This window comes from Propithecus coquereli, unplaced genomic scaffold (genome assembly GCF_000956105.1).
Source record: "Propithecus coquereli isolate 6110/MARCELLA unplaced genomic scaffold, Pcoq_1.0 Scaffold536, whole genome shotgun sequence".
Lineage (NCBI taxonomy): Eukaryota > Metazoa > Chordata > Mammalia > Primates > Indriidae > Propithecus > Propithecus coquereli.
In genome coordinates this window covers 1,511,444-1,531,809 of record NW_012151241.1, presented here as the reverse complement: position 1 = coordinate 1,531,809, position 20,366 = coordinate 1,511,444, and the positions used below count along the sequence as shown (strand labels likewise).

The 20,366-nt window shown below is 52.1% G+C and overlaps 2 protein-coding genes across 3 annotated transcripts in view; both read right to left on the bottom strand.

The window, feature by feature from the left end:
- Window positions 1-371: 371 nt before the first annotated feature.
- CORO6 (coronin 6) lies at window positions 372-8,198 on the bottom strand. Its single transcript, XM_012657300.1, has 11 exons — window positions 8,175-8,198; window positions 6,734-6,971; window positions 5,162-5,284; window positions 4,602-4,731; window positions 4,333-4,514; window positions 3,071-3,190; window positions 2,546-2,650; window positions 2,310-2,455; window positions 1,923-1,980; window positions 1,584-1,814; window positions 372-1,492 (listed from the first exon to the last, which is right to left on the bottom strand). The coding sequence occupies exons 2-11, from the start codon at window positions 6,929-6,931 to the stop codon at window positions 1,367-1,369; spliced, it is 1,419 nt and encodes a 472-aa protein (XP_012512754.1). The 5' UTR covers window positions 6,932-6,971; window positions 8,175-8,198; the 3' UTR covers window positions 372-1,366.
- Window positions 8,199-15,790: 7,592 nt separating this feature from the next.
- SSH2 (slingshot protein phosphatase 2) overlaps window positions 15,791-20,366 on the bottom strand; it is a 141,336-nt gene continuing 136,760 nt past the window's right edge. Inside the window, exon 14 of one of the 2 annotated variants that reach the window (XM_012657318.1) lies at window positions 15,791-18,931. In XM_012657318.1, coding sequence (XP_012512772.1) covers window positions 16,844-18,931 — 2,088 coding nt within the window. In that variant the 3' untranslated portion in view covers window positions 15,791-16,843. The remainder of the gene's footprint in view (window positions 18,932-20,366) is intronic. The other variant, XM_012657319.1, reaches the window with a different exon arrangement.

The following is a 20,366-nucleotide window of genomic DNA, read 5'->3' as shown; positions in this document are numbered from 1 at the left end:
CCAGGGCCCTGCACCACCACCCACCCCTTCCCACCAGCTGCTGCTAGCCCTCCGTGGTTGTGCGTCCCACTGGCCCCCACACGGGCTGATTCTTAAACCCTTTATCCAATGGTGCTAATCCCCGGCTCTCCCCTGCCCCACCTCACCCACCCAGAGAAGCACAGACCCCGCCAGGGGCAGGGGCCCACCGCACACCCTTGTCCTGGGCCTATCTCGGACTGGCCTTCCCAGCTCAGCCAGTGAGGCTCAGAAGGGACACAAAAAGGGACGGAAGAAAAGAATAACAAAGAGAAACTGTTCCTCCCACCCCCTTTCCTGATGCCAGGGGCACCAGACTGATTCTGAGGCACAAATAAAAGAGGCTTCAAACAGAGGCTTTTCCTACCTGACTTTACTGGGGAGGAACGCCCACGGTGCGGGTTGGGGGTCCTTCTGAACCTCAGTGTGGGGAGGGCTGTAGGGTATGAGGCTGCCTGGTGGTGCCTGAGCCCAGGGCTTCATTGCCAGGTTCCCCAGGAGGCTAGGGTAGCATCTGCAGAGGCTGGGGGGTCTCGTCCCCGCACCCCCACCCATGCAGGAGGCACAGACTGAGCACTTTGTTGAATGTTTCATTCGGTACGACTTGATTTCCTCACAGAGTCAAGGCCACAGCAGAGCGCTGGGGGCTGTGTGTGTGTGTGTGGTGAGCCTGCTTCCTCATGTCAGTTCTCCCGCGATTTCTCCGCGGGGGCTGCCGCGAGGAAGCCGCCCTCTCCCCGGTCGGGTGGGAAGAAGGAAGAGAGCCCGCTACCATAGATCGCTGTGGGCGCAGCCAGTGGGTCCGGCTCTGCAGCAAACGGGTTGTGTATGTGTCTGCAGAACTGGGGTGACGCCTGTCTGGTTTACCACTCAGGATGGTGGAATCGAGTGAGCTGATTAGGAGAAGCGCCGTCATTTTCCCCAGTCATTATGGGGAGACCCATAGAAGCGCCACCCCTTTGAGGTCAAGCTCAAGCTTCCAATATCCCCCTAAGCATCCCGCTAATACTAAGCACTTTCCCTGCCCTGGGCGGGGGACAAAGGGAACACTACCTCGCCGTGCAGCACCATTGCTGAGGCCCCGATACCCTAGGCCTCCCCAGGCCAGCTCCAGCAGGGTCCTGGACTAGGTGCGCAGCCCGGCCCCAGCCGGACGGACGCGGGGCTCCCCTACGCTTCATTTGTCCGGGTCTCCCGAGAGGGGCGGAGTTCCCGTCCCAGCCCCGCCCCCGGCCCAACCCAGGAAGGCGGGGTCTGGAGTCCGGGTCCACAGGCCGGGGCGGGGCCGAGCTTGTGCGCCCCGCCCCGCTCCGCCTGCCTGGCGCGGAGCTTTGCCCCGCCCGCAGCGCTAGTCCGTGCCGTCCACTAGCTCGCACAGCATATTCTCCAAAGCCGTGATACGCTGCTCCTGGGCCTGCACCCGCTCGCGAAGGGCCTTGATCTCCTCGAGCAGCGTCTCCAGGGTGTGCTGCTGCTGGGGCGCGGAGGACAGCAGAGGCCGTGTGGGACAGGGGCGGTAGAGGGATGTGTAGACTGGGCCTGAGTGGAGCGGGGCCCGATCTTACCGACAAGGAGGCGTCGCTGGCGGACTGGCTGCGGCGGGGGCCCGAGGGCGGGCGCGCGTCCAGGATGTTGCGCTTGGTGACCCGGAGCTCGCGGTGCTTGGGGGGTACGTAGCCGTCCCTCAGCGAAATGAGCACGGGTTCGGCATCCTGGCCCGATAACCATTCGTCCGCTTCTAGGGCCGGCTCTGGGCCCGGCGTATCCGGGTATAGATCGTCCTGGAACAGGTCTGACTGCGGGGTGGTGGGTGGACAGGTGGGACAGAGTGAGACGGGCGCCCGCCTGCTGCGCTCCCTTCGCCTCAGAGCCCGGCCCAATCCCTTTCTCTCCCGGCCCCTCACCTTGCGAGGCACAGTCATGATGATGGGTTCACACTTTCTTTCATGCAACTTGTAGAACCTGTAAGGGAGCAGGGTTCAGCACCCCCGCACATTCCCACGCTCTTAGCTTCTCGTCTGGGACCAGAGGTTGGAGACCAACACGCACATCGTACTACATTATCGGTTCTGTGGTTGAACACCTCTGAGGAGGTATTCATCGTTTACAGATGAGGAAAGTGAAGTTCAGAGAATGTCCGGCTAGTGAGCGGTGGGGCGGGCACTGAAACAGGCCAGTGTGATTCCTCCCCCCTTTTCCAAATCATTGCACTATAGGGGAAGCCCCGTGGCTAAGACCTGACGTGAGTGGGGGACAGAGGCAGGCGTGCAGGAGGGGCCAAGGCTGCTGACCGGGCGATCTCGCACTTGCTGACGTCCAGCCCCCGCTTGGGCATGAAACCCATGCCCCGCTGCGGCTCTTTGCTGCTGAACGTGTTCAGGTAGTGCACAAAAGGCGGCTCATCGGTAATCTCGAAGTACCGAATGCTGCTGTCGCCCTGCAAAACCAACCGGTTCAGAGGCCCGCCCGGACAGGGCCCTCCACGTCTCCATCCAATCCCCCGTTCTCCCTGCCCGGCCGCGAGCACCTTGCCACACAGGTAGACGATGCTGGAGTCGGGATCGTAAAAGGGCAGTAGGACCCCGTTGCTTGTGTCCATCTCCTGCAGTGCCACTGGCTCCTCGAAGTTGTTCTGCCCGAGCACAGGAGGCGTGACCAGCCCCGCCCCGCCCTCCTGTGCTACTTTGGGACCCCCAGAAGCCCGTTTATGCTTCCTGTCCGCCCCAAACTCGGGTGCCCAGAGCTGCAGGCCCCTCCCTTGGATACATACTCCTCCCCCGCTGCACTCATGAACCCCTGCGCCGCCGCATGCAGTCACAGCAAACCACCCCCAGGGACTCGGCATCACCAGGTGGGGGCGCCAGCGCAGGCTCCTTCAGGCGATGTAGCAAAACTGGGCAAAGGCCTGGGTGTGGGGATAGCAGGAGCTGCAGAAGTGGCAACAGCCTCCAGTCCCGTCCAGGTGGGCACGCCCTGAGGGTGGGGGGCACCTGGCCCCTCTCCCGTGATGCCAGTCCCCGGGGCACACACCCCAAGCCTCCAACTGCGTTACCGGGTCCCACAGGCCCAGCTCTCGCTGGCTCATGCGGGTGAAGCCCGTGGTGAAGATATGACCCTGGCGCGTGAAGACCGCCCGCATGGGCCTCATCCCCTCGTGGGCTGCAAACCTCTCCTGGGGGAGGGGGAGACAGGGAGGGGCATCACCCAGCTGCCTGCCCCGGGGAGCGTGGAGGGCTGAGCACCCAGCTTGCTGACTTGGGTGTGGGGGGCGGAGGCAGGGGAGAGAAAAAGGGGGCCTGAGAACTCAGCTTCCTGCGGGGCTATAGCTGGCCCCTGGTCTGGAGCGTCTGGGCCCGGAGAGAGCAGGAGGCGCGCAGCTCTCAGCAGATCCAGAACCCTTAAGCGCGTTCAAAGGCTGATCCCTAGAGCAGGGGATGTCTGCTGGCTCCCCGGGTTCGCAGCGAGGCTTTTCTCGAACGGGAGCTCCCCGCTCCGCTTGGGTGCTAGCCACAGCCCGGGAGGGCGCCCCGGCTGACCCTGCGAAGGAGCGAGCGAGCGAGCGCGTCCGGGGCGGCCTGGCCTACCGGGTCCCAGAGCGCGAGTTGCCGCTCACTCGTCCTGCTGAAGCCGGTGCTGAGCAGCTTCCCGTCTGCGGTGAAGACGGCCCGCAGCGGGCGGGCGCCCTCGTGAGGCCGGGCTCGCTCCTGCTCGCGGGGTTAGTGGGTTAGAGCGCCCGCGCTCGCCCCCGCCGCGCTCGCCGCGCGTGCTCCACGCACACATGCACGCGCCCCGCGCACCCCGCACTCCAGGTTAGATTGAGGCCGGTGAGGCAAGGGCGGCCTCCCTCCCTGCGCACCCGGCTGGAATAAGCAATGCTCGAGGGTTGCCCCCTTTCCCCGCCCAGCGGTCAACAAGGGCGAGAAGGGGCCAGCCCTCGAGCCAGTGTCAGGCCCCAGACCCTGGAAGATGGCGCTGGGTGCCGGCCGAGAGGGGTCCGGGAGCTCAGGTTTCATGCAGGTTCTGGTGGGAGGATGGAGTTTCCAGCTTCTCCCCTCCTCCATCCCAAAGCTGGAGCCCTTCTCTGAGCTTCTGAGATGCAAGGGAGGGAACAGGAGCAGGGCAGAGAATTGCAGGCTGGGGGCTTACTTAGGGCAAGAGCAGTGGTTGCAGAGACTGGGGGAGGGATCTAGGCTCTGGAGTAGGGATGGGACAGGTGAAAGCTGGGACCAGGGGCTCTGACAATTGTGGGTTCAGGGTGCTGACATCTGGTCACTGGGCAGGGGCTGCTGGGGAGTGGCCAGGCCAGGCACTCACCGCCACCACTTGGCTTTTTCGGGGGTCTATGATGCGCAAGGTCTTGTCTTTGCAGGTGGTGGCTAGCAGGCTACCGTTGCTGTTCCAGCAGACGCTGTGGATGACATCTGGGTGCATGTCGTCCAGGCTCAGCAGCACCTCCCCAGTGCCCACATTCCAGATGATGATCATATTGTCACCACCTGCCCGGAATAGCCAGGCATGGTCACCTGGGCCCTGTCTTTGCTGCCACCCCCATCTATGTGGGACCCCTCCCTAGGCCCCCAGACCTGCACTGAGTAGGACGTTCCTAGCAGTAGGGTGCCAGGAGAGGATGCCCACACGCTTGGAGTGGCCCTCGAGTGTGATGATGGGTTCCGTAATATTGCGCACAGGGGTATAGTCCGGAATCTGCCACACCTGGGTAGGAGGAACAGGCACAGGTGGGTGGGATGAGGAGCTGGCCCTGTCCTTCGGCTCCTCCCCTACCTCCCCTTAACTCTACTGGCTATCTTTAGTGGTAAGCGTCAAATACAGGGCAAGATGTGGTGGTGCATGCCTAGGGCAGAAGCCGCTGTGAACAAGGAGGGGGCACTACCAGCTCTCCAGAGATCTCCCCATTCATTCCAGCAGGGAGACTTCAGAGCACTGTCCCACTGCTCTTCAGGCCCCACTTTGGCCATGGCTATAATTAGCCCCATGCAGTGCATCCTGGGAGGGGGTGGGCATGCAGCTAAAAATAGCCTGGGAGCTGGGCAAAGCAGGGACCCAGGACCCAGTGCCTCCCTTACCACCTTCCCCAGCACAGGTGAGGCAGCCTTCCCTGCTCCCCTGCCCAAATGGCTCCTACCATGATGGTGGTGTCATCTGAGGCACTGGCGATGACGTTGTCATTGTGTGGGCACCAGTCAATATCCAGCACAGGGGCAGTGTGCCCGGTGACCAGTGGGTAGTTCTTATCCACTCGCCCTGTCTGGAGGGGTCAGAGAGGGAGGTGTGGGGCTGCTCTCCCACGTGTTGCTTTGGGGTGGCAGCAGTCTATTTACATCTCAATTCTCTATCATCTATTTTCTCTTTGCAGACCCCTCTCTGTGCCTCTACCCCCATCCAGTCCACTTCTTGCACTTTGCTGAAGGCAGACAGAGTTGTAATCCTTTCATATTAGGGAAGCTGACACAGAGAGGGAAGACGACTTAACTAAGGATATACAAAAAGATACTGGTAGAGCCTAGACTCAAACTCTCAGTCCAGTGCTCTTTCAAACACACCTACTTGGAGGAGGCTGTTCTTGAGCCCGCACCCCTAATTGGAATGTCTGTGGGAAGCCCTGGTGGAAGAGGTCGAGAGGAGGTAATAGTGCAGTGCTCAACAGTCCTTTCCTAGCCTCCCCTGTCAGTTCTCTCCCTTGTGAATCACCTTCACCTTGGAACCACCATCAGCAGGCAATCCTGGTACCTACTATCCCCAAACTGGAGCTGGGGACCCACCTATCTTCCATCTTTAGGGGCTGCTTGTGGGGGCTCTGAGGCCTCTGCAGGGGCTGGCATTAGTCCAGACCGGGCAGTAGGGGAGACGGATGGCCAAGTGGCATTGAAATGGCAGTCATACTGGGGGAGGAGGCAGCTCCAGCTGAAATTTGAGCCCTGGAGATGGAGTCCCTGGATGGTGTCTGCATTGTCTGGGGTGAGTCACAGGCTATTGTCAGGCCTCTTCTTGACCCTGCCACTGATGGGGCCTCCCTTAACAAGATGTAGGGGCCAGAATCCAGGTCAAGGTCATGTCTTAGGGTGGTCATTCTGGGTATGGAGATGGCCAAGGGCCTTGAGGTTACTCAGCAAAAGTGGCAGTCATTGCCTGGCCCCTATCCCTAGGGGATGGGGGGTTTTGGCCTTATGTGTCATGTCCCCCTTCTCTTCGCTCTCATTCCACCTCACTATAATAACCACAGTGGGAAGTAGAAAGGGACTCTGGATAGAGCCTGACCCTGTCTTCAGTGTGTTGCTCTGGGATGTGATTTAATCAAATGGTCACCATGGGCTAGGGGGAGGATCTCCACACCCAAAACATGAGGGGGAATGGCATTAGGAGGGACGGCAACAGAACCTGGCCAGGCTTTGGCTCTGCTACATCCCAACCATCTCCATCACCTGACTCCCTTCCTGGTTCCTGCTGGGAACAGGGTGGGGTATGGAGAGGTGGACAGGCTAGGTAGTGGGCATAGGCCAGGGTGCTGTTGCTTAGGGTGGGGTGAGGTAGCCTCCCCATCCATCCCTGAGGGCTCGGGGCACAGGGAGCAGCCAGTCCACACCATCTGCCCTCCTGACTGAAGAAAGGAACTAGGTGAGAATGCAGACTGCCATCAGGATTCCCCAGAGGCCCCTACCAGTGTCCTCCCATTTGGTTCCTTCCCCTCATCCCTCACCTTGGCCAGAGGCAGGACGATGAAGGAACCCCCACCTCCAGCCTCCACGATAATAGCCAGGAATTTGGGATTGACGGCACAGAAGGAGCTGTCCCACGTGACCTTGGACACACGGATGTCCTCATAGGCCTGGTCGGCCTTTGCCGCCTGCCCAAACACATGGCGGAACTTGCTCTGCCGAACCACACGCCTGCTCATGGCTGGGGGCAGAAATGCCTTTTGTCCTCAGTCCTGTGAGCTGTGGGAGGGATGAGGAGTGAAGGGTTGGCAGGTGAGAAGGGTTATCTGGTCAGGAGTCAGGTATACATCCATATAGAGTATGGTCCTAAAAGCAGGGAGCTTTCTTCAAGATGATCAAAGGATAAGAAAGTTCTTTGCTATTGTAAAATGCTGTTTAATGTGGGGGGCTGGGATTTGTGCCTGACTTCTTCATGCAGACCCAGGCTGGGGGGATAGTGGCACCTAACAGGGTCTGAAAGCTTCCTGGAAGTTAAGAATGTTTTGGGGAGGAGCCTCAATTCGAGGCTGCCCTCCTGCTGCCAGATTTGATGATCATCTCTTCGCGGAAGTGGCTGTATCTCCCAGAGGCACCCTGTCCACAATTAGAGGCATTGGCCATTGGATCTTAGCTCAAGACCAATTATGAAGCAAGGACTACGGCCCCCTCAAGATCCTTAACTTGCATCTCTGGCATAGCTCAGTAAGATGGGGTTTTGCTTTTGTCTAAAAATTTGCCAAGGGAGAAGTTCCTCCTGTCAGCTAAGCCAAGTCCTTTCCGCTACTATTTTCATCAATTTCCCCCATGGTGTTGAGGGGGCACAGTGTAAAGTGGATCTCTCCTCCTTCCACTCCTCTCTGCACTGGCTTCTCCCAGAGGCCCTAACTATGGTCTTCTGGCTTTTGCCAATCATACTCTGTTCGTCCGGTTTCTCCTCTGGATCCCCTGCCTCGGCTGGGCCCTCTTCCTACTTAACTCTCCTGGGTTTGGGGTCCCACACTCCCCCCGCCTCCAGCCCCACCCCGCTAGCCAGGGACAGATTTGCGAGGGTGGGGAGGGTGAGGTGCCTCTTCTCCAGCCAGGGCCTGCGCTATGCTCCTCTTCCCCAAGGTACACACCAAGCTCTCCCGAAGCCCCAGCCGCTGACTCCTGCCCCACCCCAGCCCCGGGCATCCGTGTGTCCTTCAAGCTGCGGCTGCGGCCACAGGCTTGAGGCCCGGCCTCCCCGCACCCTCCTCCAGCCTCCTGCCCTGGTACTGCGTTCTTGGAAGGCAAGGTGTCTGCGCCCTGCGGGCGCGCGGGCCGCTGTCCGGCCAAATATAGACAGCAAGTCCGCCCCGCCCGAGGCCGAATCCCGCGGGGGGGAGGGGGCGCAGACCTCTGCCCCCTCCAGGGACCCTGACTGCTCTGCTGGCTGCGGTAGCTGCCGGCTGGGGGCCGTACCTGGTCCTGAGGGCTGGAGGGACGCTCACGCTGCGACTCCTCTGCGGAGGGGGCCGAGGTGCGCCGAGGGCCGAGGAAGGCGTCGGGCGCTGGAACCGCCTCTCAGGGTGTCCGCGGCGTCTGGGGCCCGGGTGTTGGGCTCCGCGCTGCGGCCGCCGCCTGCGGCTCTCCGGGGCCGGGCGCCGCTGGCGTCCCAGCTGCCGCTGCCATCAACCTGAGGGGGCGGGGCCTGGGCCTGGGGCGGGGCCGGGGCCACAGCCGCCTCGCAGTCTCCCGCGGCGGGAAAGTCGAGCGCCCCCGACTCCGCGCCGAGCGTCCGTCAGCCTTGGAAAAGCGGCAAAAGTGAGCGGGCGTGTGTGTGCGGGCTGCGCACTCTCCCTCCCTATCCTCCGCGCCTCCGGGGTAGGCCGAGGAGACTCAGACTCCCAGACTCGGAGCACAGTGCTGAGAGAGGAAGCCGGCGAGGGGCCGCGCGCCCCTGGAGCAGGCAGCCTTCGAGATCAGGTGCTTTCGCGCCGCATTCCCGCTGCAATCGCGCTCCCAATTTAGCCTGTCCCGGCCGGTCGGGGTTGGACTGCACGTCCAGGCCCTCTTGCGGGAAAAGAGGCCCCAGAAGATGCTCCGGAGGAGTCGTATCAGCTATTGGATGAGGGCCTAGGATGGCCCAGGGCAACTGCCAAGGGTCCTCGACAAGGGGCTGTGAATGTTGTTATTGATATTGTTACTAATAGCGAACATTGGCACTGTGCTACGCATTTCATCCCGTTAGAGGGGATTCCATAGAGCAGGACAGGAAACAGCTTAAAGGCCAGGCAGGGGAGAAAAGTGAACCCACCTTGACCCCCCTGGGAACACCAGGTTCAGCGAGAAAAGACTGGCATAGGTCTTTGGACATATTTTAGGGGTCAGAGCACCCAGCTCAAAGGCCAGACTCCTAATGCCTTCTTGGCCTTGAGTTAGTGCCTGACTGTGCTCCCAGGACGCCTCTTCTCCTCCCACAATACCTACAGATCTGAATATTGACCAAGGTCAAGGAGAACATAGAAAGTAACCTGATCAAAATACAGCCAGTGAACAACCAGTCCCTTTATCTTCTGTCTACCCAGGGCCCGCACACTGCTTGGATTTCTTCCTTGGGAAGGCCCTGGAGGGCACGGTGGGGCCAGTTATTACTTCCCACTCTACATGGCAAACCTGAGAGTCAGTGGAACACAGTCTTCTGGAGGGCAGAGAGCAGCACTGGGGGGACAAGGGAGGGAAGGAGGTGGAAACCATGAGGGCCCCCACAAGGCTCCTTTGTTTCTCAGGAAGAGTCCATGTATTCAGTGGCTTGTAGGGGAGCAGAATCAGAAACTGTTACAGGTGCTCCAGAAATAATTCATGGTGGGGGTGGGGGGTGGGGCATGAGGGTGGATGAGTTTTCCTACCTAAAGATTCCAGGCACATGGTTGGTTAGGAGGATAAGACCTGAGTGACTCAGTTGCTCCTTTATAACAACAATATCTCACAATTCCTATGTGCTGGGCACTGTTGTAAGGACTTTGTACACATAATTTCGTTCTATTATAATAACAGTCTTCTGAGATGGGTACTGTTATTATCCCTATTTTAAAGTTGAGGAAACTGAGGCACAAAGAGGTTAAGTAACTTACCATCACTCAACTGGTAGTTGGAGCTGAGATTCTTACCCAAGTGGTCTGGCGTCTGAGTCCATGCTTTTCAGCACTGTGAATTTCTGCCTCTCCTTGAAGGGCAGTGTTACTTTATCTCACAAGCACTGAGATAAAGCATAACAGAGAGCTGTTACTGTGGCACAGAAGAAAGGATGCCTGGAATTAATTAGAAAACTTGTTCCATGCCCGGCTCAATCACCCTATTTTTGCAGCTCTCTGGGCTGTAAAATGAAGAGGACTGGGCCAGATTTCTTCCAACTCTGCACCACTTGTTGGCAGAGAAGTGTTACGACATGCTGCCTCCTATCTGACTTGACATCTTTCCTCCACTCCTCTGCCCTTTTCCCTCTTCTTTAAAGAGAGCAGGGGACTTCCTTCTAGAGGCAAGGATTTGTGACTAGGATACAGGAATCCTTCAATCGATCCTGCCTTCAGTTCCATCATCTGGGAAGGGGGATGCTCACTGGGTATAGGGATTCATGGGTATTTGCTTGGGCCTGGCACAGCTCAGCTCTCTTTCTATCCTTCTTCAGCTGCCAAGGCCTGGCAGAGCTGTGGGTGGGTAGAGCCAAGGCATGATGAACCAATCAGGAGAAGAAGCTACTTGGGCTTGGTGCCTCCTCTCTGAACTGCTAGCTCTGAACGCAATCCATAGAAGATAGGCACAGATTTCATCTATTTTTATTTATTTTTTGTAGAGATGGGGTCTCACTATTTGGCTCAGGCTGGTTTTGAACTCCTGGCCTTGAGCAGTCCTCCCGCCTCAGCTTCCCAAAGTGCTGGGATTACGGGTATGAACCACTGCACCAGGTGGCATGGATTTCATCTCTCACGGAGCCATTTTCTGGAAGAGGTAGCCTGGCACCATAACCATGATTTGGTTCATCTGCTTTCACTAGATAGCTAAGACTGAGCTTATTTAGATTGATCAGGAAGCCCAGGCACCCCTAGAATATTTAGTGAATGACCTTATCTTTACCATCATGCACCCGGCACTCCAGCTAGAGACCAGTGCTGTGCCCCACCCACTTGTTATGGATGATTCAGAATGAAGCAGGCTGACTTTAGTTTCTCTGCAAACTTCATCAAATTTTGTTAGCAGTTGGGAAACTGAGCTCTCCCCAGATGGTAGTGCTACCTTGTGTGTGATGAATAGCACCTCTAAATATCTCATGATGGCTCTGTGGAAAGGTGTGAAAAGTGGGTACACCCCAACCCATTTTAGAGGAATGTCCTTTGGCCCCATTTCCATTCTGCACCATTGACATCAAATGTTTCTTTTCTAATGATGGGAGAGGGTCAAAGCTTTTACTTTGGAAATTCATGTCCAATTTCTTTTTTTTTTTTGAGACAGAGTCTCACTCTGTTGCCCTGGCTAGAGTGAGTGCCGTGGCGTTAGCCTAGCTCACAGCAACCTCAAACTCCTGGGCTCAAGCGATCCTACTGCCTCAGCCTCCCGAGTAGCTGGGACAACAGGCATGTGCCACCATGCCCGGCTAATTTTTTTTTTCTACATATTTTTAGTTGTCCAGATAATTTCTATTTTTTTTTTTAGTAGAGACGGGGTCTCGCTCTTGCTCAGGCTGGTCTTGAACTCCTGAACTCAAACAATCCACCTGCCTCGGCCTCCCAGAGTGCTAGGATTACAGGTGTGAGCCACCGCGCCCGGCCTCATGTCCAATTTCTAGAAACTTTTCAGTGAGCTGAGGTGACCTATGCTGAAAGCTTGTTAGCTCTATCTCACTAATGTCCAGAGAGGTTGCCCACCCAAGAAATCCATTCCCTGTGGGGGCAGGTGACAGCAGCTGTCCCAGACCAGTCATTTTGCACCATAGATGGTGGAGGAATTTTGATTCCTTTGCTTATTCATTCTCCTAACATTCAGGTGGTGGCTTCGGCAAGTGCCTCCTTGGCCAGGCAAGTTCCCAGCTTGGTCACTTGATTGGAGCCACGCTGTCTGAAATAATTTTTATAGTAATTTTTAGTGATCCTATCTCCTATCCAGTCTTTTATTTTACAGAAGATGGAAAGTTATATTTTTCTCTAGAACTCAGCTATCTCTTCAGAGTGGCTTCAATGGGATCAGTCACTGAGAACTGCTCCCCGTTTGTTACCAGTGTTTTCTTCCAACCCCTCCACCTTCCCCAGCACCCCCTTGTTGCACCTGATGAAGTACACAGATTTCATCTTCAAAATAAAAATTTATTCAGTCTGTAACAAGAACATTGAATCTGCACGTTTGCGCACAAGTTCACATTTAAAAACAGTGGAGCACATCAGTAATAAAAAAATCTATGATACAAGTGGAATATCCCAACCACCAGGAAGATTAAGGAAGGAGATGAGACCACTCTTTATATTCTGCTTCAAATGCCTCAAAAAGGTCCCAGAGATTCCAGGGAGCACCTGCTTTATTTAATAAAATGTGAACATAAAAGTTTGGGGTGGTTTAGGGCAAAGGTAACAGTCAGAAGGAGAGTCTTCTGGACTTGTTTTCCATGTTTAGAACAAGTTGTACAAAATAGAAAGAAAAAAAGAAAAGGCACCTTTAGCTATGCCAAGCAAACCAAAATCCAACAAAACATAAAAACCAAACAATTCCCTGTGGGCTTATTGATTGGGAAACACTTCAGGGCATTACCCAGTTTTCAGTTTGGGTCATCAGCTCGTTAAGCCCTGGGTAATGGCTCTGCATGTGCATACACGATACTGCCACCAGCATCATTGTGAGGACACAGATGGCAGCACCAGTCATATACCTCTTGGGGGATCTTCAAGCTGATCAGGGATAATTCCAGTTTAGAAATCCTGTCCTAGATCTCCGGGGCATTGAGAAAATGAGGCTGGTTCTCTTTTCATAGCAGGAGCCAGGGCCAGTCACCCTCCACTTCCAGGCTGGAAAAGTACAGAAGCACCTTGCAATAGCTCTCCATGGCATCAAGGGACCCCAAACCCTAGGAGAAGGGTTAGGAGTGTGCAGCTTCCTGCTTTGGTGGCAGGCCTTTTCCTAATATGGGTGTTGGATGAGTTGAGACAGTAAATATGCTTATGTCTAATACATGCCTTGATCTTTTAGTTTGGAAGGGAAAATTAAGTCCAAGATGCTTTTAAGTTGGCTTGGTGCTGAAACAGCTAAAATTTCATGTTGTCTACCATCAAAAAGCAAAGCAAAATTAAAAAAAAATGACACTAGCCATTCACTATTACAACCATCACTGTAAGACACACCATCACTTAGGAAATGACGACTATTTCCGTAGAGTGTTGGATGGGAGTGCAGGACACAGATCGAAGTCAGCTCCAGGTTTTATCCACTGATCCACAAGGGCTGACCATTACGGCACTACTCTGAGTGAGGACTCACAGGACAGCTAGGGCCTGGAGGACTGAGTGGCTGACAAGATGCTGTACATTTTAATACTCACAATGTAAACAAAGTATCCACAAATTGTTGTCCAAAAAAAGCCAAAGAATGGCTTTATTTAAAAATTTTAAAATGCCCTTGGAAGTGACTTTCTGCATAATGCTTTCTTTAAAAACACACACACACACACACACACACACACAAAGAGATTCCCACAAAAACATTTTTACCAAACATGCCTAGATCACTTCAGAACTGAAATCCTCAGGTGAAACAGGTGAAGATTTCTGTGAGCTGCTACATCTTAGAAGCTTCTTACAGGAAGCTTCAGGTCTAACCAACAGCATCTGTCTAGGGCCCGTGAAGAGGAAGGGACTTCAGAGCCTGGGCTGTCATCCTTAGGCTGTCCTTGGACCTTCTGGTAGTTTGCAAAATGAGAAAGAGGAAATACCAGTTGGGATAAAGATACAGAGCCAGGAAAACAATAAAGAACCTGAAGAAGCTATGTCAGGAATTTTTAGAATCTGAAAGGCAACCAAAATGAGGAGAGATGAATGTTACTATATTGCAGTACTACATGTCTACTATAGTATACACTACTCTTAAATTTCCAAAAATCAACAAAGGGTTGGGGTTTCTCTCCTACTGACCAGGTAACCATCCAGATTCCAGCTCAAATCCTGTATGTTCTCGGAGCTTCTACCCCATGTACCAAAAAGTTAACTCTTTTTATGCATGAATGCCCTCTAGAATAACTGAGACACTATGGTGGTTTTCAAAAAAAAGAAATATAAAGAGAGAAACTGGGCAAGAGGTCAAGGTTTTTCCTACTTATCTCTGTCAATCTACCAAACTGCTGTTTCAGATCTGGGCTTTCCATGAACACAAAAGGGGACTTGGGCCACTGGAGAGTATCAAGAAGTTTAAAGAGAAGTCTGAAATATCCTTGACAGCTCATTGTGTACCTCCCCTGGATACTGCTCAGCCATATAAATAACACCCAATTCTGGGAGTTCGAGAGGGCTGGCAAAACTACCTGGCATGGCTGAATTATAGACCCTGTGAAGATGATGTTTATTTAGGTAGGTAGGTAAATTAAATAATAAAAAGTGTAATAAAAAAAAAAGGAAGGTGAAGCAAGACTTTCCTTCACTCTTTAAAAAAATATATTTTTAAAAAACTTTCACAGCGTAAGTGCGTTTCCTCTGATCTTTGTTGTTATTTAATGCAGTGAATGAGCATTAAACGCAGTGGTGGGGGGAAAAGGGGACAATGCAAGGGGTTACCGTGAGTGGATGCCAATTTCTGAATGTCCATGCACATCCTCCTCTCCCCACTCCCACCACAATTTCCTCTCCTTTTCCCGCCATATTGGTGGCAGTGCCTCAACAAGGCAGAGCGGTTTAGATGGATGAGTCCTGGAAATTCATATCCCTGTTTCACAAGCCTCCTCACCCTGGTTCATACCACCTAGCAAAACACGTTACAACACAAAACATCCAGGAATCACGAAACTGTGTGGATGATACATTTAAACATTTAAGGAAACCACTGAGCAACAGCACAGGTACACACAATTACTATACCACAAAGACACTTTTAGCAGGTAGTTTCTGTCCAACCTGCCTCCTGGCAGTGACGTCAGACCAGCCATGGCTTCCACACGGCAAGTGGATTCACAGCTCCTCCTGAGCACCTGCGAATGGCCCCAGTTCACCTTTTCTATATCTTTTGGGTCACCTTACTACCTGCCTCCACCAAACTCTAGCATCTGACATCACCTTGACAGTCTGTGCATCTGTCTTTTCCTCTCAGTGCTGTGATGAACGAAAAACTTAGTCTCAAGCCTGTACTCAGTCAATGCTCAGTGATGTGGACATCAACCAAAGCAAACAGGAAGCACATCTGCAAACCTCTTCAGTTTTAATGAGCTGCAGAGGTGTTTCATTCCAGGCTAAATATGTTTTCTGTAAGAAACTAAAAGAGGCTCGTTATGGCAGGTGCTCCTGTGTTAAGGATCTCCATAACAGCAACAAAACAACAGCATCCTAAATGGAGTCATTACAGGCACTTGCCCTTGGTCGAGGCCTCCAAAAGGAGGTTCCACTCTGGGAAACTCATTTACACTTCCTGGCTGTGGTTTAGCTACTAGAAAACAATGTTCTGGGATTTCAGTCTCAAAAAGAAATAAGCCTTCAGTCACACTGTGACCTATGGGAGCCTTTAGGGGTTCCTCTGAGGAAGAAGTTACTAACTGCATAATTTGGCAGGAGCTGATGATTACAAGTCTCCATTTAAACAATTAAATGTACAGATTCCTATCAACATCCATCAGTTTTATTTCTGGTGTCTTTGTGTGTTTTCCAGTTGCAACTCTACTCCTTCTTAAAAAGAATAAATCAAAAGACCCTACAACATCAACCACAAAACACTGTAAGAAAGTGAGTGACATTATGTACATAAATACTGTGTATAAACTTTAGAGAAATGACAAACCTTCCAGGAAAAGAAAGGAAACAAAAACTTAAGTGTTAACAATGATAACAAAGAAAATGTTGCATTCAATGGAGGTTATACACATGTAACAATTCAAATATAATCTATCAAATAAAAAAAAAGGCAGCACAGGGAAAGAGCATGGGGAAGGAAAAACAAATGTGGCCATTAAACTCAGAGGGCCCACAGAATTATTCAAGTAATGGAAGGGTTAAAACCCTACATATGTATTCATTTTACAAGAACACATTGACTTTTGATTGCTGCTTTTCAAACTTGTCACTATTGTGTTTTAGTTGGGAGGACACTGCAGAGCATGTTTTCTGGCAGGAAGGGTCAGGGTCACCACCTGTGTGGATGCCATCACCCAGCAGTTACTGGGCAGTGGGCTCTACACCCCCAACTCACGTCTTCATCCTCTCATGCTTTCCTCTACAGAAGACCATTCAGATTTCATTTGGGGTTCTTTTAAATTTAATTTCAAAAATTATTTTCTTGGGGGAAAAACTATTTAATAAATTTACAAAGCCAGCCATTATCATGCCTTTCTGTATTGATACACTCTGGAATACCAGAAGAAATGGATTCTGGAAGACCCCCTTTTAAAGCAAAGCAGAACCTGCCTCCTTTAGGAACTCCGAAGGGCAGTGGCTGGGAGCCCTCTGACTTCTGGCTGCCCTTCAGCCCATCTGATGCCTCAGGTCTGGAAACCAAACCATCATCACAAAGACCCAGGGGAGCGTTTCCAATTCCCAGCTTCATCTCCACCCTCTCCATCTGCTTCCTTCCTTCAATCAAGCAACCATGCTTTTTCTCACAGGGCAAAATGAGGAGCAGGTGGCAGCTGATTGAAAAACAGCAATTTGCCTTTGATACAGGTGTTCTTTGAAAATGAGGGTTTGAGGTTTGAATTTTTTTTTAAATAAAAAACGATAAAATGGTCTTGCCATCCAAATCAATCTCTCCTCACATATAACACACACACACACACTGAAAACCCAAACCCTGCATGCGCTAGAAACAGTAAAATGACCAAAATATTATAAAATTAACCAATAAAGTGCATGTTCTTTACATATTACACCTGCCCCTTTTACAAACATTTCTTTTAGAAAGTCACATGTGTAGGCTCAGAATCACATGGTATTATAGAAGGGGTTGGTTGTCCGTTTTTTATTGTTTGCTGTTTTCAGTCTCCTAAGGGGGTGAGTTCTGCCGTGTTGCTGACGGGGTGCCACAGCCAGCCCTGGGGCTGGGCCTGCACACTGCAGTCCCTGGGTCTGCAACAAAGGAAGGCCTCCTTCAGAACTAGTCAATTCAGGTCCTGCCCTGGGGAGCAAACACTGCTGACTGGAACCAAATTCTTTGGCATACTGCACAAGGGGCCTCTCCACTGGCTTGCTCTGCACAATACACTCTGTTGCTTTGAATTGTTCTACAAAATACTTGGTGGGCTCTGGGTTCTGGGGGGCACCTGGGTTTTCAGGGGGCTCTTGGGCCTCCATGGTGTGCATGCCTGAGTCTGTTCTGAGGAAGGGCTGAAGCTGTTTGAGATGAGGGCATTCAGAGGAGATAGGCTCCCTCTCTGGTAAACAGTCTTTACAGAGGTCCAAGTAACCTAACTTGGCGAGAGATGCTGAGCGCCTCATTTGGGATGGTTTGCTGAGCTCTGCCTGGAAAATCGCTCGGGACTCGATTTCTTTAGCGCGCTCCTTCACCACACCAGGGCTGTGGCTGAGACCCTTTATATTTTTACTGCTAGAACTATGTGGGAGTCGACAAGCTACAGATGAGGGGTCCAGTTTTCCCTGTAACTCCCCAGTGTTGTCACCTAGTTTGCTAATTAAACTTAGGTCTCTGCTAGTTAACTGGGAGCCCTTGTGTGGCACTTCATTGCCACTAGAGAGGGGGCCCTCCTGACTTTCTTCCCAGCTAACCTGCTCTGTAGAGGGCTCGTCTGTGGTGCTGCTTTGCTCTGTGAAGCCTTCCAGGTGAACCACAGTCTGGGGATGCAGGTAATCCAAGTTGGCAAACGGTACACGGGTTGTGTGACTGATAAAAGGTACTGTGGTCTCCAGGGCTGTTGATGGGCTGTCGCCTCTGTCTTCAGGGCTGCTCGGCGTGGAGGTTGGGTGGTCAGTGGGCCTGTTGTGCTCAGGAGAGGAAGAATGAGGCAGAGGTAGCATGTGGGGATGCATAGAAATCTGGTCAGGGTCCAGAGTCCTGTTTAGATTTTCGTCCAGTGCACAGAGCACAGTGATGGACTTCTCCACTTTCACCTTCCTCAGTCCTTGCTCTTCACTCTTTTCACTGGTGGTGATTTCACCCCCTGGCCCAGTGTGATCGGGTGATGTAACTGTGTGGGTATACTCAATGATTTCTATCCTCTTGGGAAGGGGAAGAGGGACTACCTGTGGCTCAGATTCCTGGTGTGAAACCCCAGTGCTCTGATCCTTCAGGACTCCTTCCTGCTTTGTTCTAGTATCTGACCCTGGGCACTCCTGAGGAGCTGGCACTGGGTGAAACTCTAGCAGCTCGGGTACTGGAATAGTGGCATTCTGCTCAGAATGGGATAGTGAACCAGTTTCAAACCCACTGTACTTCTCTTTGCCCTTGCTCATCTCTGGTTCCTTGGGGACAAATGAATGTTCTGGGGTGGCTTCATCACTTCTCCCTTTTGGTGCTAGGTCTGCCACAGAAGACTCATTCTTGGAATTCTTGCGCATGGACAATGAGGTACCTGTGGGGGCAGCACCATGGTGCTCTTGCTCCTGCCGTAAGCGCTCTTCGAACTCCAAGGTGGCTCGCCTCACAGACCCAGGGCACCACTTGGCACCCGGGTGCATCCCTGGGCCCTGGAGCTCTTGTTCTTCCTCAGATGGTTCCTCTTCTTCCAGGTCTGCTATGAGTAAGTGTGTGGTTAGGTAGCCTTCTGGGTCACACTTCCCTGAGTCTTTGGCTAGTTCAGGCTGGGCTGTACAGGAGCCCTCGTCCTGTTCCAGATGTCCAGGTTTGTTCTCTGGCACCTGGGTCCTCTCAAGGGGCAGCTCATAGATGGTGTTCTTCTTTGGTGTGTGGCATGGGTTGGATAAAATGTCTTTAGGCTGAATCTGTCCAACTCCTTGACTGATGGACTCAATTTCAGTGACGATTTCTTTGACTGAAATTGCATTTTCTGAGTGAGACTGCATGAAAATGTCTGGGCTGACCAGTTCTGAGATTGCCTAAGAAAAGAAAGTAGTGAGATAATTATGGTGAATTATAGTCTAATTGAAAATGCTGAATTTTCTGCTTGTCAATCCTCTGATCCAGGAGAACCTATCTGGCTATGAGAATATAAATCATGAAGTGCCCAGGACCATACTTTGCTCATCTGCTTTGTCAGACAATAGGAAAAAACCAAAAAACAAAAAACTACTCATCATGGCCAGAGATATAAAATTCATTATAGGTTTTGCCACTGTCCAACTAAACTTTCTCTTCTGTCTACTCAAGCGGAATTCCAATCCAATACTTTGTTCCAGTATTGATTATGGACAGCAAATAGCTTTGGAAGCTCTTAGAGTGAATAGCAAATAGCTTTGGAAGCTCTTAGAATCCATATTTTCCTAAGACTATGAGCTCCAGGATTCAGGCCATACTGGGATAAATGAAACTTTCCCCCTCTGGCCTATCAACTTCCAGCTTGGCCCTAACCTATTCACGGGGAAGAGTGCCATTCAAAGGCTAAGTGGCCACACTAGACATGCCCAGTGTTAGGGCAAGATGGATAAGGCTATCATCTGATGTCCGATTTGGAGACTCACTGTTCTCTTCTCTCCTCTGTCTTGCTAGCTTTCATCCACACCCTCCCACTGCTTCTCCTAGCAGCAGCATCCTAGCACATAAGAGCAGGAAGAATATACTCTGACTGCACAACCCCTAAGTTTCACATGGCTCATTCTGAGAAAGGTTCACTTGGCTTATGCAGCCATGTGTCTCAGAAAACTTAGAAACCATGACTCTCTGACATTTTTCTGTTTTACCAGTTAACAAATTCCCAGATGGATTTAGAACAAGGCCATAGAAAACTGACCAATACAAAATCAGGTCCTACTGTAAATAAATAAGAATTTCAAAATCTGGAAATAGCGCTTGGACACCTCTTAAAGTAGTATCTTTATAGCTATCAATCTACTTTGTTAAGATTTTTATAAGCTTTCAAAGGACAATATTTCCCTAGGGATTGTTCTGGTATTTCTCCCTCAAAAGAGAGTCAGAGTTAGTACTAATTAATAAGGTTAGTAATTCCTGTGTGGAAATCTGCCACACATTGGGCAGAGGCAAACTTGCCAAGACTGGGAGAGAAGCCACAGCAGGCCAGTGTGTGCATGGGCCACGGATGGAGCGTTCATATGACCAACGTCTTTGCAGAAAGGCTATTTCTGTCAGTGCTGCAACACTCACTGGTCCAAAGGAGAGCTCAAGCATTCTGACTTCCCAGGAGAAAGGACAAAGAGGCATAGCCTTTCGGGAGGGAAGATGACAGAAGCAAAGGCAAGAATTGCCCTGGGATAGTTAAGGAGAGAGAGAACAGAAGAGTAATGGATAAGGTGGGTAAGTATAAGTAGACAGAGATGTCAAGAATCTAGTTAGCTCCACTAAATTCATTAAGTGAAG

Excerpts from the sequence above, each read along its gene's own strand:
- CORO6 (XM_012657300.1), bottom strand. The coding sequence starts at position 6,931 with ATGAGCAGGCGTGTGGTTCGGCAGAGCAAGTTCCGCCATGTGTTTGGG. Across the intron at positions 2,651-3,070 it reads AGCTGGGCCTGTGGGACCCG|AACAACTTCGAGGAGCCAGT; the intron begins GTAACGCAGTTG and ends GTGCTCGGGCAG. Across the intron at positions 1,981-2,309 it reads AGCAAGTGCGAGATCGCCCG|GTTCTACAAGTTGCATGAAA; the intron begins GTCAGCAGCCTT and ends GCTCCCTTACAG.